This window comes from Prionailurus bengalensis, chromosome B3 (assembly GCF_016509475.1).
Source record: "Prionailurus bengalensis isolate Pbe53 chromosome B3, Fcat_Pben_1.1_paternal_pri, whole genome shotgun sequence".
In the NCBI taxonomy this organism is placed as follows: domain Eukaryota; kingdom Metazoa; phylum Chordata; class Mammalia; order Carnivora; family Felidae; genus Prionailurus; species Prionailurus bengalensis.
Genome location: NC_057355.1, coordinates 46,840,544 through 46,857,999, shown reverse-complemented (window position 1 = coordinate 46,857,999; position 17,456 = coordinate 46,840,544). Strand labels below are relative to the sequence as shown.

Below are 17,456 nucleotides of genomic sequence, written 5' to 3'. Positions count from 1 at the left end.
AACGTTTATTTATTATTGGGACAGAGAGAGACAGAGCATGAACGGGGGAGGGTCAGAGAGAGAGGGAGACACAGAATCGGAAGCAGGCTCCAGGCTCCGAGCCATCAGCCCAGAGCCCGACGCGGGGCTCGAACTCACGGACCGCGAGATCGTGACCTGGCTGAAGTCGGACGCTTAACCGACTGCGCCACCCAGGCGCCCCCCAAAAAATTTTTTTTTAACGTTTATTTTTTTGAGATAGAGACAGAGCATGAATGGGGGAGGGTCAGAGAGAGGGAGACACAGAATCTGAAACAGGCTCCAGGCTCTGAGCTGTCAGCACAGAGCCCGACGCGGGGCTCGAACTCACGGACCGCGAGATCATGACCTGAACCGAAGTCCGCCGCTTAACCGACTGAGCCACCCAGGTGCCCCAAGGATCATTTTTTACATATCAGGTCATTCTTAGAACACAACGAATTTAAACTTTTAAATTCGACTAGTAAGTTCCCCTATTTTCCGTTAAGGTCATTTGGTGTGGCAATATGCAAGCAGGCCCCAGAAGTATAAATGCAACCACAAAAGCTTTGCGGGTTGAAGCCAAGTCTTACTCATATGGTGCTATTGCTGCAGTGCCTGGCTTGCGGGGGCTCTCGATGAAATGAAAGGCTCTGACCACAGCAGGCAGAATTCTACCTGCCTGGTGTTGCCGCCGTGGAGGGACTTGCGTTCTTCTGTGTCCCTGGGAACGTGTTTCCACCCTGGATCCTGGGCTGAGATCTGTGGGTGGAGATCCACCTGCAGGGAGCTTCCTCTTCGGTTCCACTCGATGCTCCTCCTGCATTCCAGAAGAGCAGCTTGTGGCTTTCAGTCCACTCGCCAGCCTGGCACCCTTGAGACGCCTTGATCAAAACCAGTGTATCAGGGTCACAGAGCAAAGGACAAGTAGACTGTTGTACTGAGTTTCTCTTCAAGAGCCTCTCTCCCAAAACATGCCCCACCTTCCTCCTCACAAGGTCCATTAGCATTTCAGAGGAGAGTAGGGTAGCCATCATTTTTATTGGCTGTCGTCGATGCCTGGCCACCTTTCCCTGCTTTTCCAAATCAGTCTTCGAGGCTCTACAGGCACGTTCCACTTTGCTTATATACACTTTGGATCTACCCTTGCCTGATGGACAGATGTTTTCCTCTTGAGGCTGATCCCGGGTACTCTGGGTTTTCTCTTCTTGCTTATATCTGCACTGTTTTTTGGTTTTTTTTTTTTTTCCCTAGAAGCTACTGTGCTAGAAGGAGTCTGTATGAGGCTAAGTAAGATTCTGGGCTCTGGACATACCTCTGAATCCTCTAACTGTGAGCCATGTAGCAAGTAAAAAAAAAAAAAATTCCTGATATGTAGATGGCTACATAATAAAATCAGAATGTTCTCACTCTCTGGTCCCTGCCCTTTATTCACCCTTCTAAAATCCTCTGTGGAAGCAGGGAGGTATTTAAAAAACTCCAGTGTCACCTACTCTATAAAATTCTCCCCACCGCCCTCCCCCCAAACTCAGTCTAGCTCCTGCTCACCTATCAAAATTGACCACTTCCCTCCTCTGCCTTCTCACTGCAGTTTTTCTTCTTCCTGGTACAGCACTTATCCTATGACATTAGTGTGAGTGATTTATTTCTCTGTCTTCCACCTCTGGGCTTCAGAGGACCAGCTCCTCCCACCCTCTAGGTGTTCCCAGAACCTAGTACAGCGCCTAGCTCACAGGCAAGGAGCGGTCATCCTGCTGAAAGTATCAAGGAAGGACAGAAGGAAAAGGGAAGTCGGGGAAGCGGGGCTGAGTTCAGGCAGAGGGAGCAGGTGCCAGAGGAGCTAGGAACAATAGCCGTCGGGTCAGCCAGGGCTAGTGGAGGAGACAGTGGAGGGAGGACAGCGGTAATGGAGATGTGTGGCTAGGCAGAGGCCGGCAGGTGAGGGCCCCGACAGACACTCTACCTGCTCGCCTGGAAGGAGACTGGTCCCCGGATCGTGTGCTGCCACTTGTGATTTCTTCTCCAATCTCAACGCCATCAACGAAACAGGGTTGGCCAAGCCCCTCATAGCGGGTAGTGCTGGGACTGAAGTGGAGAGTTGCCGATGAGGAGGCCGGCCGGCCGAGGGCTGGGCGCCAGCACACGGCCGAGACCAGAGCCTGGGTGCCTGGCTTGCGAGTCAGGGCCCTCCAGCCTCAGGGGGCTGCCCCTCGGGCTCCAGAGCAGGAACCATGACCTCAGGACCTCAGAAGATTCCACGCATATGCTCGCACACAAAGCCAGACTCACGGCCAGCTACGAGGCAGGCCAACTGAATTGGATGCTGAGAAACAGGAAACAACCAAGCCATGAAGTAAGCTGATCCAAGTGTTGAAAAGATAATTTGTCCAGAAACAGACCCCTGGTGAAGCTTCCCTGTGTTATTTATTAGTTAAGGGCAGAAGGCTGTGGAAGTGACGGTTGCTGGGACTATTACTGGGAGATCTTTAAGGCCATTACTGACTCAAGTATCAGGAACGAAGACGCTTTCGTCTCTAGAATTTCCAGCTCCTTTTCTGGGACGGTTTTTCAGACCTGAAATCGGTCAGCTTTGGGAAAAACAATCCCTATGCGTAAATTTGGGGTGCCACAAAGGATGGGAAGAGGAGGGAAAGAGGCAGGACCCACAGCAGAGCTCGAGTCTTCCTGGGTGCTGGGGAGAGGCAGGTTTTACTTGTCAAGTTTCCCTCCGGGGCAGCGCCGGGATCCCCACAGTCTTCTCCCAGCACCCCTGAAACCATGGCCGGGAGTTGGGCAGAGAGTGCAGGAGAAGCCCTTCCTGGCCTGGCTCCATGCTCGGGGAGAACTCAGCTCTCCTGTCCACCCAAGACGCACCAGAGCCCTCCCGTCCCTGACAGCAGTGGCCGTGAGCAAGACAAGGACACGAGCAAAGGCCAAGCATGGAAGTAAGAGCACCGTGTACGAGAGCCTGTCATTGCCCTACTGCTCCGTGAGGCGTGATGTTTTACTGTGTCCAAGCCTCAGTTCCCTCATCTGCAGGGTAAGGAGGCTCTGGAGTAGACCCCCGTCCCCCCAACGCCTGTCTCGAGACGAGCTGCGCCACAGTCACTTGGGCCACATGTTAACAACGTCCATGGCATCTCGGGAAAGATACCAAGAAACCGATAAGGGGTGTGCTTCTGGAAAGAGGGCTGGGGACTACCAGGACAAGGCTTTGGAAGGAAATCTTCCCATACACAAATGCTCTTTCTTTTTCGTGTGTGATTAACGTTTGAGCTTTAAACCGAACACATGCAAACAGCTGTTCAGTAATAACCTGAAGCGATTCACGTTTAAAGCAAGACAAACCACACATACAGATTTCCAGGCCAAACCTCAGTCCCACTGAATCAAAACAGCCACAGAGGAAATGGAGCAGTGTTTTTAACCAATTCTCCAAAGTGAGTCTGATGCCAGGTTCAAGGACCCCTGCCTCTCCCCACCCACGACCCGTAATTGACAGATAGAAAACCAAGCTCTGAGTGGGGCCAGGATGGGGCCAAGTCATACTGCTGCTCAGAAGCAGAAACAGCAAGAAAATCAGATCTCCACACCATGACACCCTCACCCTCACCCTGCTGCGGCCCCCGGCGTGTTTCCCTCTTCATTCTACTTCTCTACGCAAGAAAGACTTTCCTCATCTCAGCTCCCTCGCCCTTCAAACCCTGCTTTCTTTAAGCTGGTCTGGGAAACTGAGTGATGATGTGTTTAGTGGGTACTAATGGGCTAATGTGTTCTATTAAAAGACTCTGCTTGAACCCTTCTGGAAACATTTGCAATTAATGGCTATGTTTTACTTCTGTAAAGTAAGATTGGGGATTCAGTATAACAAGTTTCCAAAAATTCCATCCCAGGTGGTAGAGGAGAAAAAGCATCAGACTGAAGTTCTGGGCTGAAAGGTTTATTTACCGTGTGGAAGTCATTTCTCTCTTTGGCTCATTTTCTACATCTGTCAAATGAAGGTATTAGACTGGATAATCTCAAAGGTCCCCTTTAACTCTTAAAATCCCATTACATAACCCTGTCTAAATCTTCCCTTTCTGGCTAAATCTGTATCTTCAATGATAGGCACTAGAAAATACAACTTCCCCTTTGGAGAACAGTTGCCGGTGACCAGATTTTAATGAGGGTGGGAGGACCATATGTGGCAGGTTGGGGCATTGAGGACCAACTGCATACTTCAGGTTTTTTCACAGGCTTTCCTTGGATGAATCCTCTGCCCTCAGCCCTTCAGATTTGTTCACACCTTGGCATCCACCCACCAGTGAACCTTCCCTAGTGAGTAGCTGTGTCCAACACCCCCGGGCTCTCCTTCCTGACCATGGAGAGCCCTGGCCCTGCACAGTTTGGTGGCTGCGGGGACCTTCCTGTCTTCCTCATCTGAGGACATGGATATGTGACTCAAACTCACGTATAAGCACATCTTCCAAAGTCTTAACGACCTTCAAAATAGGAAAGAATTTAATTGGAGGGTATGGGAACTTCTCTCCTAGAGTAGGGCTTTAAAGGTTACCAAAACATTTCTGAACAATGTGTTGAATAGACAAGACTAAAACTGTGGTTTAGTTTCCTGAAAAGAATTCCTGACAAGCTAATTTGTTGCAAAGTCCTTGATATCGCTGAGGGTAAGTGGAAAAACATAAAGGACAAGTGTTTCCAATATGTATGTGGCTTTGCGCATTAGTTTATTTGTTATCTTTGAGCGAGAAATGAAAAAAAAGAAAAAAAAAGTCAAATCAGAATCCTGGGTCACCATGGCCCTTGGGATTGAGTGAATTTCCAGGGTGGTTTTATTTTCCTTAAGTTTTTTAAGGTTATCTATTCTTCTTGTGGGCAAGCCTTGTAACTAGTTTGGAAGAATAACAGTTTCTTGTGGGAATGAAACAAACAGAAGAAAGTGTTCTGGGCAGTTTTCAGTTTTGTTTTCTGCGGTCCTTTAGGCTTAGCTGATTGTACCAAGGCCTCTGCTTGGGAGAGCGTTCTTGTTTTCAACATCTGGGCCAAAGCAGCCCCCGCTCCTCTGAAAGGGCCTAGAATTTCAGAGTTACATTTTGTAGCTCTGGGGAGAGGTGAGGCCTTCCCACAGTTATTGCCCTTCCAGAGGTGTTACCATCGCCTTCCTGAGAACCTGGGCTTCAGTTTAAATGTTCAAACAGGCAGGTGACTCCCTCTAGCACACCTAGGCAAAACCCCTACCCCAATGTTATCGGAAGCAGCGATAACAACAACAATAAAGTTGTAATAATAACCTCAACATAGCAAACAGCACAAGGCAGCAAAAGCCTCTTCTGAGTTAGTAATTGCCTCCTTCACCAACATGGCCCCACTTGCTACCTGTTCTTTTAAACAAATGGGAACTGGAACCACATCTTCTGTGGGACACAATCTCTAGATCTTGGTGACAGGGCATGCAGAATAGAACTGACTGGTCACAGACATGTGATTTTCAATGATTCTATCCTGCCATCCTTCCAGCATTCACCAGAGTTCCTGGTTCCAATGCCACTATTTAAGGCCACCAGAGTGCAGGTGTCCTCCTGCCTGGCTTCGGCATGGGAGCCCAAAGCCATGGATGTGCTAGACTGAACCTAAGGGACTGCGAAATTTATGACCTCTATGGGACTAGAGCTCTCCTGACTATGGATTTGTTTATTCATCTTTATTCATCGCTGCCATTTTTTTGAGCCCTTACAGTGGACCTCAGTAAGCATTTTACACACATCTCTTATTCCACTCTCATGACAACTGTGTGAAGTAGGTAATTTTATTACCCCCATTTTCCAGGTGAGGAAACTGAGAGCTTGGATAGTTAACAAATTTTCCAAAGCACACAGCTAGTAAGAGGTGGAACACTCCAGAATTTTGCTGCTTTGCCCACTGGGAATCTCTTTATGCTACTAGCATAACTGTTACTAACAGTTACTAACTCCAATTCCTGGAATCAGAGTGTGTCAGATCTGAACTTAAAAGAGTAGTCATGTGGTGGGTGCATATCATGTACACACACACCACACCCGTGGTCCTCAGCCTTTGTCTGACAAGCTCCTGTCCCCACCTCTCTTTGGCAAGGCACACACAATTAAGGGCTGGGAGTGGACATTGCAGCAGCCTCTGAGAGTGTTTGTGGCCATCACACCTCCCTCAGGGCCACTAGGGAACATGAGCTAATTGTATTCACAAGTGGCATCTGGAATTTATCCAATTTTACTCGAATTCTGTGTTGTTTATGAATGAACCTAACTTGGGAAATGGAGACTGAGATCTCAGCTGTTTAACCAATAAAACTTCCCTTGGGTTTGCCAAACTCTGGCAAACTTAAGAAGCACTATGGGTGCTTGTTCATTGCTGTTTGGCTCTCATGGGAATCTCTGAAAGTTCTCCCTCTAGGTCACCAACCAAGAGGAACTGGGAAACGTTCTACATTATCCTTCCATCAATTGGATGTATCTGCTTGGAATTAGAAGAGGTCTTCCCAGAGCCCTGGAATCACTGCGTTTGGCTCCAGATGGGATGGCGCCTGGAGGAGTCTATTCTTTGCAGCTCACGAGTGCTTGGGCTTAGAGTACTTTTTATCCTGCTCATAACATAAAATAGGAAGCCTATGGCACATCTCTGAAGCAGACTGGGGAAACCGCTTCATAAAAGAAATTCAGCAACTTGAGCCCACTTGATAATAACATCTATTTGGGGAGAAGGAGAGGAGGGACAAGGACCTGCTCTTGAGAAACAAACCAGAAAAGCAAGGCTCAAAGACCCTGAAACCATGAAGAGGCGCTCATGCTCCAGCAGGAAGGGGGCCCAGGCTGGGCTGGTTTCAGGTTCCTCCTTGCTACATAGATAAATGGCCAAAGGAAACATTATCTAAGCAGTTTCACATCAAAGGCTACATGGCAAGCCGATCTTCCTGTTAATCTGGCCAATAACCAAGTGAGAATTAGACCATGTATGTGTTTAGGAAGAGGGCTCATGCCGTTCTGGACTGGACTTTCCCATGCTCTCACTCCCAGCCAGCACCACTGAGGAGCAGTTGTTGTGTGAGACATGCGGGGAGGCACCGGCAGTCCGGCCAGAGCCTGCAGTCCTCGACATCACCCCACGCGGCGTCTGAACAATGTGTCGAATACACAGGACCGAAATCTGGGGAACGGCCGGAGCTACGTGCATCCCCCTCGGTCCTAGCTGACTTGAGGGCTGCACGTGTGGCCCAACTCCAGGCAAGGCGGCCTCCCCGGAGACCCGAGGAATCCCACTCTAGAGAGTCAGGGTCTGGGTGGTGGCCTTAAAGCTGAGTGAGAAATGACAAATTCTGGTGTCCTACGGATTGATCAGCAAAGCAACAGGGTCACTTTGTTATTACTTTTTGTAGCTTAGAGCTGTGTGTGTGCATGACGCTTAGGAACAACCGAAGAAACTGACCATTCATGATGTTTCATCCCCGCACGGCATGGTGCGAGGCCCACCTAAGTGAAGGGACTTCCCCAAAGACACACACAACTTCCTGTAAAGGGACTACAAGGGAGGGCTGCTGATCACTTTTCGGACCCTCTCATGCAACGTGCTTTTCCCCACACCGCGTTGCTAGTTGGCTGTCACTCTGGATTACCAACAAGACGATGTGAGAAAGGGTCTGTGTGATCCTTCCATAAACTGGATGTATGTGCCCGGCAAGGAGTTACAGTGAGAGAGCAAAGCAGACGTCCCACAGTTATGGTTATCCTGTTAGACTGGAAGCTTCACAACATAGGAGCTGTGCCTGGCTGGTTTTGCGCCCCAGCATCCATGCCAACGCCTGGCGTCATAAACATTTGTGGAGGGAAGGTGATGGAAGACAGGGGAGTGGTTTCTTAGGGTCAGTGGTCTGCAGTGTTAGCTCTTTCCTGATCGGATTAACAGCGACCCCTACAAACAGTGAGAGCACCTTGCAGAATGTGTTATTTTCCAGCCTCATTCTGGCTGCACTTGTTTCCCACTGTTGTTTTCTTTTCATCCCATTTTTAATTCATGTGATTTTATAATTGTCTCTATTATTCCTAGTGTATTTCAAGCACTGTGATTGCCTTTAAATATCTTGGGGATATTTGTCAACAGCCCTCTCCCAAAAAATACCCTAGAAAAACTAATAATTACATAAATACACGTGAGGAGACTCCACTGTGAGGAGACTTTCCCCAATAGTCCCCCTATGCCTCCTCTCTAGGCCTTCCCCAGCTCTACCCACGTTTGGACACTTGTTCCGAGGCCATTCTCCCCCTCCTGACCTCAGCCAGCTAATCCAGCTCTAGTTTCTTCTAATCAAAGGCGGCCAGTATCGAATGGGAGCTCACATCCTCTGTTTCCAGGGGGCTCTAGGGCGGACAAGAGCACGGAGCAGGATGGAGCAGAGCAGGGCAGGGCAGACGTAGACAGACACTGGCTGCTTGGTTACGAGCCCGCACTACGGCTCAGGAGAGGCGGGGGCTCTGCTGGCTGCTGAGCACTGTGGAACTCTGAGAGGCCTCCCGGCTCACGGCATGAAGCGTGTGCGTGGCAGTGGCTGCTTATCACCTCTCTCGACTGACGGCCACCACCAGCCTCCACTTTGTAAATGAAGAGATAAATTCAGAATCCCTTAACGTGGGGCTCCTCAAACCATCAGGCTCTCAAGCTTTTGGCTGCCTGCCCTCCTTGAATTCTCTCCCCTGGGTTTCTGGGGACGACATGGTTTCCTGCCAGTTCTCTGACTGCTGCCTCCATTTTTTTCACTCGGCTCCTCCTTGGCCCTGGTTGTTTCTATTCTTGCATTCTCAGAACCATCGCTTTCATAGTCATGCCCCAGTTCAGTCTCCCGGGCCAGGTTCCAATCTCTTATCTCCATCTGCCTGCTCCTCTGGCTGGATATTCCTTCATCACCTTCAAAATTACATGTCCAAAGCCTGATGTCAAGATCTTTCCCTAAAACTTTGTTCCATGTTTCAACTTCTGCACTGATGGCACTGCCATTTCCTTGTCATCCAGGCTTGAAGATGTACTCATTTACTTTTCCTTCTTTCCTATTCATTCACTGAGTTCTCGTGACTTCCCCACTGATTTGTTTCCTCCCTTTCCATCCCCTGACCAAGCTGGGATAACACCACACTCATCCTGTAACCAGTCTGCTTCTCTGCCATCCTCTCTGCTCCAGACCAGCATGCTCTAACCACCGCTCCGTCATTCTCCAGCCCCCATACCACCAGGGACCCCATTTTCTACTACAGTACCTGGAGCTCTGGCTGACCCTCAGGGCCCTCCACAATCTCAATGACTCCCATCTCCTCACAATCACAAGAGCATACCTCTGCCTCACCTCTGCGCCTGTGCAGATTACTGCTTTTACCAAGGACTCCTCCTTCTCACTCCCCTGCCTACTGAAATTGCACTCCTTCCTCAAGCCCAGATCAAAGCCCGCCTCTTCCGCTAGCTTCTCCCGGAGTGTCCTCTTTTCTTGGCCATCTTCTTGTTTTACTGTAGTCTAGTGTACTTACTCTTTCTGTTCTTTAGTCCCTACCTTATGATTTCCTTGCCCTTTAGGGTCTAAAATGTCATGAAAAAGAATGAGATCATCAATATGAAGGCGCTGAGAGTGTTTTGGAGGAAAAGGTATAATGGAAAGCTCAGGGACTAACAGTAAAAAAACGTACAGTGGTGATGACAAGAATCGAGTGTCTCTGTATTAGTTTCATTACTGACATTTGTAATGCTGTCTTTATTTGCCTTTATATTGATACCATAAAGGGGTGAGGTTTGAGGATCTTTATGCTTTGAAGAACCATCAAATTATGTCTATCTTATTCTGGATTCCCATTATCTAGAAGCTCTACAGTGCCAGCTTCCAAAGGACTCTTCAATGATGACTCTATGCCCATCTGGTTCTCATTTTCTTCCTGGTGACTGAAAGTAATGAACATGAAGTAGATTCATAGGGAGCCTGCATCTTATATTTCAGAATACACCCCAGTGCCCTGGGGACTGCGCTCCCCAGGTTCAGTTTCCTCCTCTGAGGGACGAGATCTCAGCCGTCAAGAGAGCAGCACGACTCTCCACCCAGTCTGATCCCCTTTGTGGCCAAGTCATCAGTTTTTGTTTTGTCTCACATGACTAGGGCTCAGGTGAAGATTCCAAGCGTTGGAAGGAGGGGATGTGCAGGTCTGAAGAGTGGAAAGCACTCCCCCAAAGCTCAACTCTGAGAATGCAGAGCAAACAAACTCTAGCCGGTAATACAGTCACCATTCACAGCTTCCTTCTTACAGCTGCCAAAATACTGCGTCAGGTTGTCAGCTTTTGACTTCATTGCACCACAGTAAATAAAAATAAAACCACTGCCAAATACCATCAGCAACGCGAGCTCTGTCATGTAGCCGTGACGGCGAGGACGAGGCCCCGAGGCTCCTTTGCGTTTTGAATGAAGTCATTTCCCAGGCTTCATAAATTATTATACTTGTTTGCCACACAAAACTGTATGTATACACCAATTCTGAATTGTGTCAGAAAACAAGGGTCTTGTTCCCTTTACTGCATTCTGTAAAAATACTCGCCCAGACTTCTGGTCAGTAACCAGAGAAAACAGCCCAGCTGAAAGCCCCAGCCACTGAGAGAAGGACCCAAGTGTACTCAGTATGACACAAAGATTTATAAACACAGCCAAATAACCCCAAGGAGTACACAATATAAATGCTTTATTGCTAGCACAGAGGTTTCTTTTTAAGTAAATTAAAAGAAATAAATCTTCATTTTCACATTCTATACTGCAGTTGAAAGGTAACTAGCTGGTTAATGGATATGTTCACTTGGACACAAGCTATAAGGAGAGCATGACAGTCACATGGAAGGGCTCGGAGATGTGGCGTCTCTCAAGGCATCGGGCCACTGAATGCACTGCCGTTCGTAAATAACAGCGAGGAGGGATTTCTTTTAAACATCATGAATAGACAAGACTTATAAATAGAAACCCAGGATGGTTAGAAAGCAGAAACCCATTAAATACAGAAGGCTATATATGTGTTGGCCATATTCCATGTACTCTAGACTATGTTTGGTACTTTTAAATAAATGATCTCCATCTACGTTACAGACCGGACTGACTTCGGCAGCCAGGAAAGCGGAAGGAGGAAAGGAAGGTGATGCTGTCCATCAACCGGTGGATGCGGTGGATGCGTTGGAAAGCAGGAGAGGAGGGTGTGACTGGAGGGGAGGGAGGGGCACCGCTTGGTGCCTCCCCCTCGGGAGGCTCCTGGGGAGACTGGGAGGGAAAATGCCGCGTGGATGTGAATGAGCCGCTGGACGAGTTGGCAGAAGTCTGGTGGAGCGTGGCAATCGTGGCACGCTGCAAGTCTGCGAGTGACACGGAATCTGCAGGCTTGCTCAGGTTCTCCAGGGTTACTGCCAGTGGATTTAGGGCACGATAGGCCAAAGTGACAGCCAGAGCACTGGGAGTAGCAGTGCTGGGGCAATGGGGGGCGGGGGACAGAGGCTGAAGAGTCCAACTGCAGAGATAATTCACTTAATAAGAATTGTCAGCCAGTACTGAAAATGAAATTATTTCTGCAAGGCCCCCAGCATTACCTCTTACCAAATTCTTGAGCCCAGCCATTCGTTTCTGGGTTGTTAAGATAAGCTTTGGAAAAAGATCTTATCAATCTATGAAAAACAATCCCCCCTGCCCTACCTTATTCCAGAATCACCCAGAAGGAAGTAAACACACGCGCACCCACACGCCCCAAAGCCAAGCAGCCAGATCAGAAGTTGTGAACTACATAGGATGATCTCCAGATCTCCATCTTCCTGCTCTTTTGCTCGTGTTATTTATGGATGTAAGAAAGCCAGACTGGGTCAGGAACGTCCCCAGTTCTTGCTTCTTGGTACATCTGCAGTGTACCAGCTCCTGGCATTTTCAGTCTGGTCTGGCTCTAACTAAAACCATTTCATGTTTTGCTTTGAAGAAGTGGATAACATGAAATGGTAATTTGGCTGCAAAACCTTGGAAAATTGTTCCCGGCCCAAACATCTGCCCCAAATGAGCTCAGCTGAGATCTCCTTGGAGGGGTGGGAGGGATGGGTGAGCAGAGAGAGGCTGGAAAGGGGAAAATGAAGACAATGGAAGGACAACCTTCCCTCAGGAGGAAAGTTCTTTGTGACAAAAGGCGCCAGCCCATCCCTCTGGAGAGATCGAAGTCCCTGACAGCTACTCCTCTGCTCTCCGTCCCCTTTCCCCAGTATTTGGTATTATTCAGGTGAACCCTTACAGAGTGCCAGGAAATGGTGCCCACATGGTCTGCTTTCATTACCCACTGACTGGTCTGGCCTACGTGTCATTATTTCACTTTAAATAAGGACCAAGTACGGACTTTGGATTCCTGAGAGCCGGGCCCCCCAGGGAGAGCAGAGAGGGAGAGTCCTGCGGGATGGCCTCCACCTTCCCCCTTGGCCTTCTTAGGAGTTCTTCTGAGGGATCTTTACTGTCACCGTCTTCACCTCCGAATACTCTCGCAAGCCAAACTCCCCCCTAAAAGGCAGAAATAGGCAGTATCAGACACCAGAGGGCTGGGCGGCCTGGCCTGAGGGACGGCAAGAGTCCCGAGAAGGGGAGGGTTATCACCTGCTAACAGCAGGCCCTGGGTTTCCATGTAGAAATGTCTGATGAGTGGACAGCCCAGCTCTCCTCTGAGGAGCACAGAGAGCTGTCATATCCCGAGCAGTAACCGTTTCTTGACGGCAAAGACTGATTGTCTCCACAACACTGCACAGAAGGGTGCAGCACTGCCACCTACTCAGAGAAACAGGCATGTGGATTAGCCTGGGCCAGCGGTCACACAGGCCCTGAACTGTGCCCCTGGGTGGGCACCGTGGACAGCAGTGGACCAGGCCCAGGTCTCTGCCTCCGCGTCTCTACTGCAGGCAGCAATGGCTCCTGGGGACGATGCTGTGCCTTCCTCCTCTAAAACCTGCTCCTGCCACTGGACACCCCCTAATGTGTGTTTTCCAGTTGCTCCCCTAGAGATCTAGTCTACTTTAGCTGAAAGAAAAGCATGAGATTTCCGGGCTGGGATCCCCTCTGTCTGATGTTCTAAATTCCTTTTCACTGGACCTTAGACTTAACAAATGGAAAGGAAGACCTAAAGGCTCACCAGGGAATAGCACGGATCACCTGCAACGCTTAAAAACAATCCTGATACAAGCTGCCCACATGCCCACAGAGTAAGGGCAAAGAGGCAGGAAATCGAAATAACTGACAGTAAAGGAAGTGGTAGTCAGCTGGTCCCCCAAGACTCCGGGGAAACGTTTACTGACTGGGAGCTGGGTCACCTGTCACTGTCTTCAGGATGCTGGGGTGTGGCCACGTCTCCTGGCCACAATGTTCCTTTTCTTCACCTGTCTGTATTCCCTTCTCATTTCACTTCATTGTCACTGCCCTTTCCCCCCCCCTTTTTTAAATCTCATTGTAAAATCAAGCACATTCTATTTTTTTTTTCCGTAAAAAAAGTTCAACTTTTTTCTTCTATTCTTCTTAAAGTCACTTCTCTGTGATGCTTCTCCTGGCTCTCTCATAAGAGCTCCTCCCTCCTCCGTGTTCACAGCCTCTACCACAGCCCCGTCACCTGCAACGGGGCTGCCTGAGTATCTGTCCTCCCCCATGGAGCTGTATCTTACTGATCCTGCTTTCTGCTCCCCCCCCCGCCCCCCCCCCCCCCACTGTCAAGCCTAGAGTACAGCCTACAGCTCAGGCTCAAATACAGTACTTGTGGAAGGAAGGAAGAGAGGAAGGGAGGAAGGGAGGAAGGCTTCTCCCCATCCCCTCTACCCGGGTGGATATATCGCCTCTGCCAGGAAAAAATAAAAGAACACTTAGAGATGCATTTGAATAAGAAAATATTAATAAAGGCTGTCTTTAAGAAACAGTCATGTGTACAAGATACATTACAGTAACTGGGCTTAACAACCAAGAAACGATTCATTCTGCTTCCTTCCAGGAATTCCCATGCCCTCACAAGGCTCTAATCGCTTTGCCAGCAGCAACTCCCAGCACCAAGGTCACCTGAGTTGTTAGGGCCACCCCCTCCCCACCGGGACATCAGAGGCAGCCAAGGAGAGACCAGGACATGTGCGCTATTCTCTTATCTGCATTGGCCATCTTGCTTACAGGAATGAGAATAAATTTGGGACTGTCCCGTGCCATTCAGTATAAGATTCCCTCATTAGCTCTTTTCAGGCCCTGAGTCTTTATTACCAGCTCAGCTCTGGCTCTTTCTGGACTTTTTCCTGCCCTTGGGCAATTCCGAAAGTGTCTCTTCATCACAGACATCATCTGCCTCCTGTTTGAAGTAAGGTTACTCCCTTCTTGTTTTCTGACTTGTGCACGCACATGGGGCAGACCCTGAACCACTGTCCTCCCCCTCAGACCTCTAAGTAGGTTGTGACAAATGTAAGAAAGTCTAGAGTCAGAAGCGTGCTGGTATGGTTGCCTTCGAGTGTGGCTGTTGGGTCCCATAATCTTTGGGTGCGTGATGCCATGGAAAACCGTCCTGGACTGGAGGAGCTCTTCCCCTGGGTCCTGGGGCAGCCGTCTGCCACCATGGTCCACACACAGCCCACTCTGAGAATGAGGAGTGGGCTCGAATCTGCCAGAACACCTGGAGCTGGGGAATGCCAGCTCAGCTCTGCCATTAAGTGGCTGTATGACTCCAGGCGAGCCACCACTCCCACCCTTCTGGTGCCCTGTCACCTCACGGGCAGCAGTTCCCGAACCCCAGCAAACGTAAGGATCACCTTTGGAGCTTGCTTCGTTGTAGATTCCTGACCATCCCACCAAAGCTTCTGTCTCAGTAGGTCTGGGGAGGAACCCAAGAGATTATGCTACAGGTTATTATTTGAGCCACCCTTTGAGAAACACTGCTGTAAAGTCTCTGAGAGCCCCCAAGCTTCTCAGAGCTATTTGACCACCTCATTCCAGGGTTTTTCTCTCAAATTTGCTTAATCCAGTTAAATTCTGTGGCACACAGGGTTCCACGGTGAAGGAAGCTTCAACCACACAACAGGGCAAAGGCAGACACATTGTCATTGATCTCTCTGTGTGGTCGCCTTCATGGCTCCACAGTGTGTTGGAGCTCAGGCACACTGAGATGCCTGTATCCCTACTTCTGAGCCAGACTAGGCTATATTCCCTAACATGAACCAAACTTGGCCTACTTACAGGTAAGGTAAGATGTTACATTTTGGGGTCTCTCAGCCAGACATTTTAGAAAATCACTCCTAAAACAAAAAGGGATTTCTGTTTAGGATGTATCTTTCCCTGCTCTTTTCCCTCCTATAGCAGCATCGTTTAGAGCAGGGTCTCCAGATCGCCTGCATCAGAATCATTCCAGAAGCCTGTTAACACTGCAGCCCCTCAGCCCTCGCCCAGACTTACTAGAGAGGGGGTTCCCATATAGGCATGCCCAGCAAGCCCCTTCTCTGACTGCAGGTGACTTTTGGTGCACATGTATGCTGTGATGCAAACTTGGGAAGCCCCGATTTAGAATACCCTAATAATGCATCTCATCTTCAAAGCTGTGTCCTTAGTTTTTAAAATGTTGAAGCTCACAGCTTTCCTCCCACCCCCTTAGTTTGTGACATGTATTTTACAGCTTGTCTCAGGGAAGCTTAAATGAGGAGTAAGGGAGAGGACAGGAAGAATGAAAGCGGGGGGAGGGGTAGCTGCAGGCCAGAATTGAGGTGAGCTCAGCCCTCTCTCCGGCCCTGGGAATCAGTAGCCAGCCTATCAGGTAACCTGTAGAGGGCAGTCCTCCACAGCTCTCTGTGTGGGCGGTGGTGGGTGATGTGGGGGACACCTCAGGGGTTCCCACAGCTCTCCTTGGAGTTTGTCTCTAGAAGGTGCTACTTCTCTTCTCTGTGTCTCTTACAAGTGGGCAAGGAGGGGCCAGGAACCAGAGCCACATGAAGTTTGCAAGGCCATGAGATAAACACTACTGTCCAGAAGAAGGTAAGTGGAGCTTTAAGTGAGAAGGAAGAATGGGGGACCACGAGAGGCCGGGTTCGTTGACTTGAAACCTTTGTGACCACTCTACGTCATTTAAAGAAGGAAAAAAACCCCCATGTTTTGGGAGCAAGTAGGGACAAAGAATCATATAATTTAGACAAGATGAAGGGAGTCTCATCAAAGGGCACTGTTTCCTAATTATTTTTTAACTGCACTGGGAAGGCCAAATCATTATAGCACCAGGAAGACAAGTTGAGAAAGGCTGCTTTTCAGTCTCCTGGGCCACTGTCCTCTGTGTGGTTCTGACACAGCCAAACCATTCTCTGGACCATCTTTCCAGGGGAGGGGAAGGTTTCTAATGGGGACAGACTAGACCTGGACAATGTCACAAGCCTTCATCCTGCCCATGCTGAGGGCCAGGGCTAGCCTGGGACAGGCTCCATCAACCAGTGATTATTTATTATACTTTATGCTCATGATTCACTCTCTCAATGATCTGTAGCAAAACAGCGTGAGCAGCATTCCCAGAGCCAGTGACTGCCCCAACATTTCGGAGGAGTGGAAAGCACAAACACAGAAGCAGTATAAGAAAGGACAGGCTGAATACATCTTGAGAAGTGGAAGCAGAACGTTAAGGCCATAAGCAAGTTAAGAAGAGATACCTGGAGCACATGAAGACTTTATAAAAGCTGAAAAAATACTAATAACTGAGCAAACAATTCTGGTTCTGGCTGTAAAGCAAGTGGGAAGTACTGAAGGCCAGAAGCAAGGTTCAGGCAGGAGCCACCTCTCCCTGGCATTTCCAGAGATAGAGCGTAAGCTGATGATACTAGCTGGAACTCAGGAAAAGTTCTGCCACACTTCTGAGCTAAGACATGTATTAAGAAAAAGAAGGATCGCCTCCATAGCACTCATCTACTTGACCAACAGTGATGACAGCAGCTAACATTTCAGAAGGTCTGGATGTCTGGGATACTCAGTCCTACCATTTAATCCTCACAGAAACCTTTTGGGGTAGGTGCGGTGATTACTCCCATTTTATAGATGAGGAAACAGAGGTTTAGTGAGATTAAGTGATTTGTCCAAGGTTGCACAGGTGTTAAGTGGTAGAGCCAGCATCCATCTCTGAAGCAATGTGGTACCAGAAACTCTACTCTTCGTCTCAAAGCTATGCCTGACTTACAGTGGAATGGCCAAGGGCTAGAAATGACCAGCTAAAGTATGTGAAGCATGTAAATCCTCTGCACTGGTCTTACAGGTTCACTGTACTTGGTCGCAAAAACCACACTTCTTTCTCCCCCAATGCCTCTACTCACTCTTTCCCCACTGTACCTTGCTTTGCCCCTTAACCCTGCAAACATACTTCCCTCTCTCTGTCTAGTCAAATGTTCCTCTCCTTTATAGGTCAATTCACGTCTTCATATTTGATCGT

At 48.9% G+C, this 17,456-nt stretch overlaps 1 protein-coding gene across 5 annotated transcripts in view; it reads right to left on the bottom strand.

Annotated features, from left to right (window-relative positions):
* Positions 1 to 10,710: 10,710 nt before the first annotated feature.
* Positions 10,711 to 17,456, bottom strand: part of ALDH1A2 (aldehyde dehydrogenase 1 family member A2) — a 100,494-nt gene continuing 93,748 nt past the window's right edge. For 2 of the 5 annotated variants that reach the window (XM_043555325.1, XM_043555329.1), the window contains 2 exons: positions 12,647 to 12,814; positions 10,711 to 12,553 (listed from right to left, as the gene is read on the bottom strand). In XM_043555325.1, the coding sequence (XP_043411260.1) occupies positions 12,481 to 12,553; positions 12,647 to 12,814 (241 nt within the window). In that variant the 3' untranslated portion in view covers positions 10,711 to 12,480. Of the gene's footprint in view, positions 12,554 to 12,646; positions 12,815 to 14,814; positions 14,877 to 17,456 lie in introns of all 5 variants that reach the window. The other 3 variants (XR_006293282.1, XM_043555326.1, XM_043555327.1) reach the window with 3 other exon arrangements.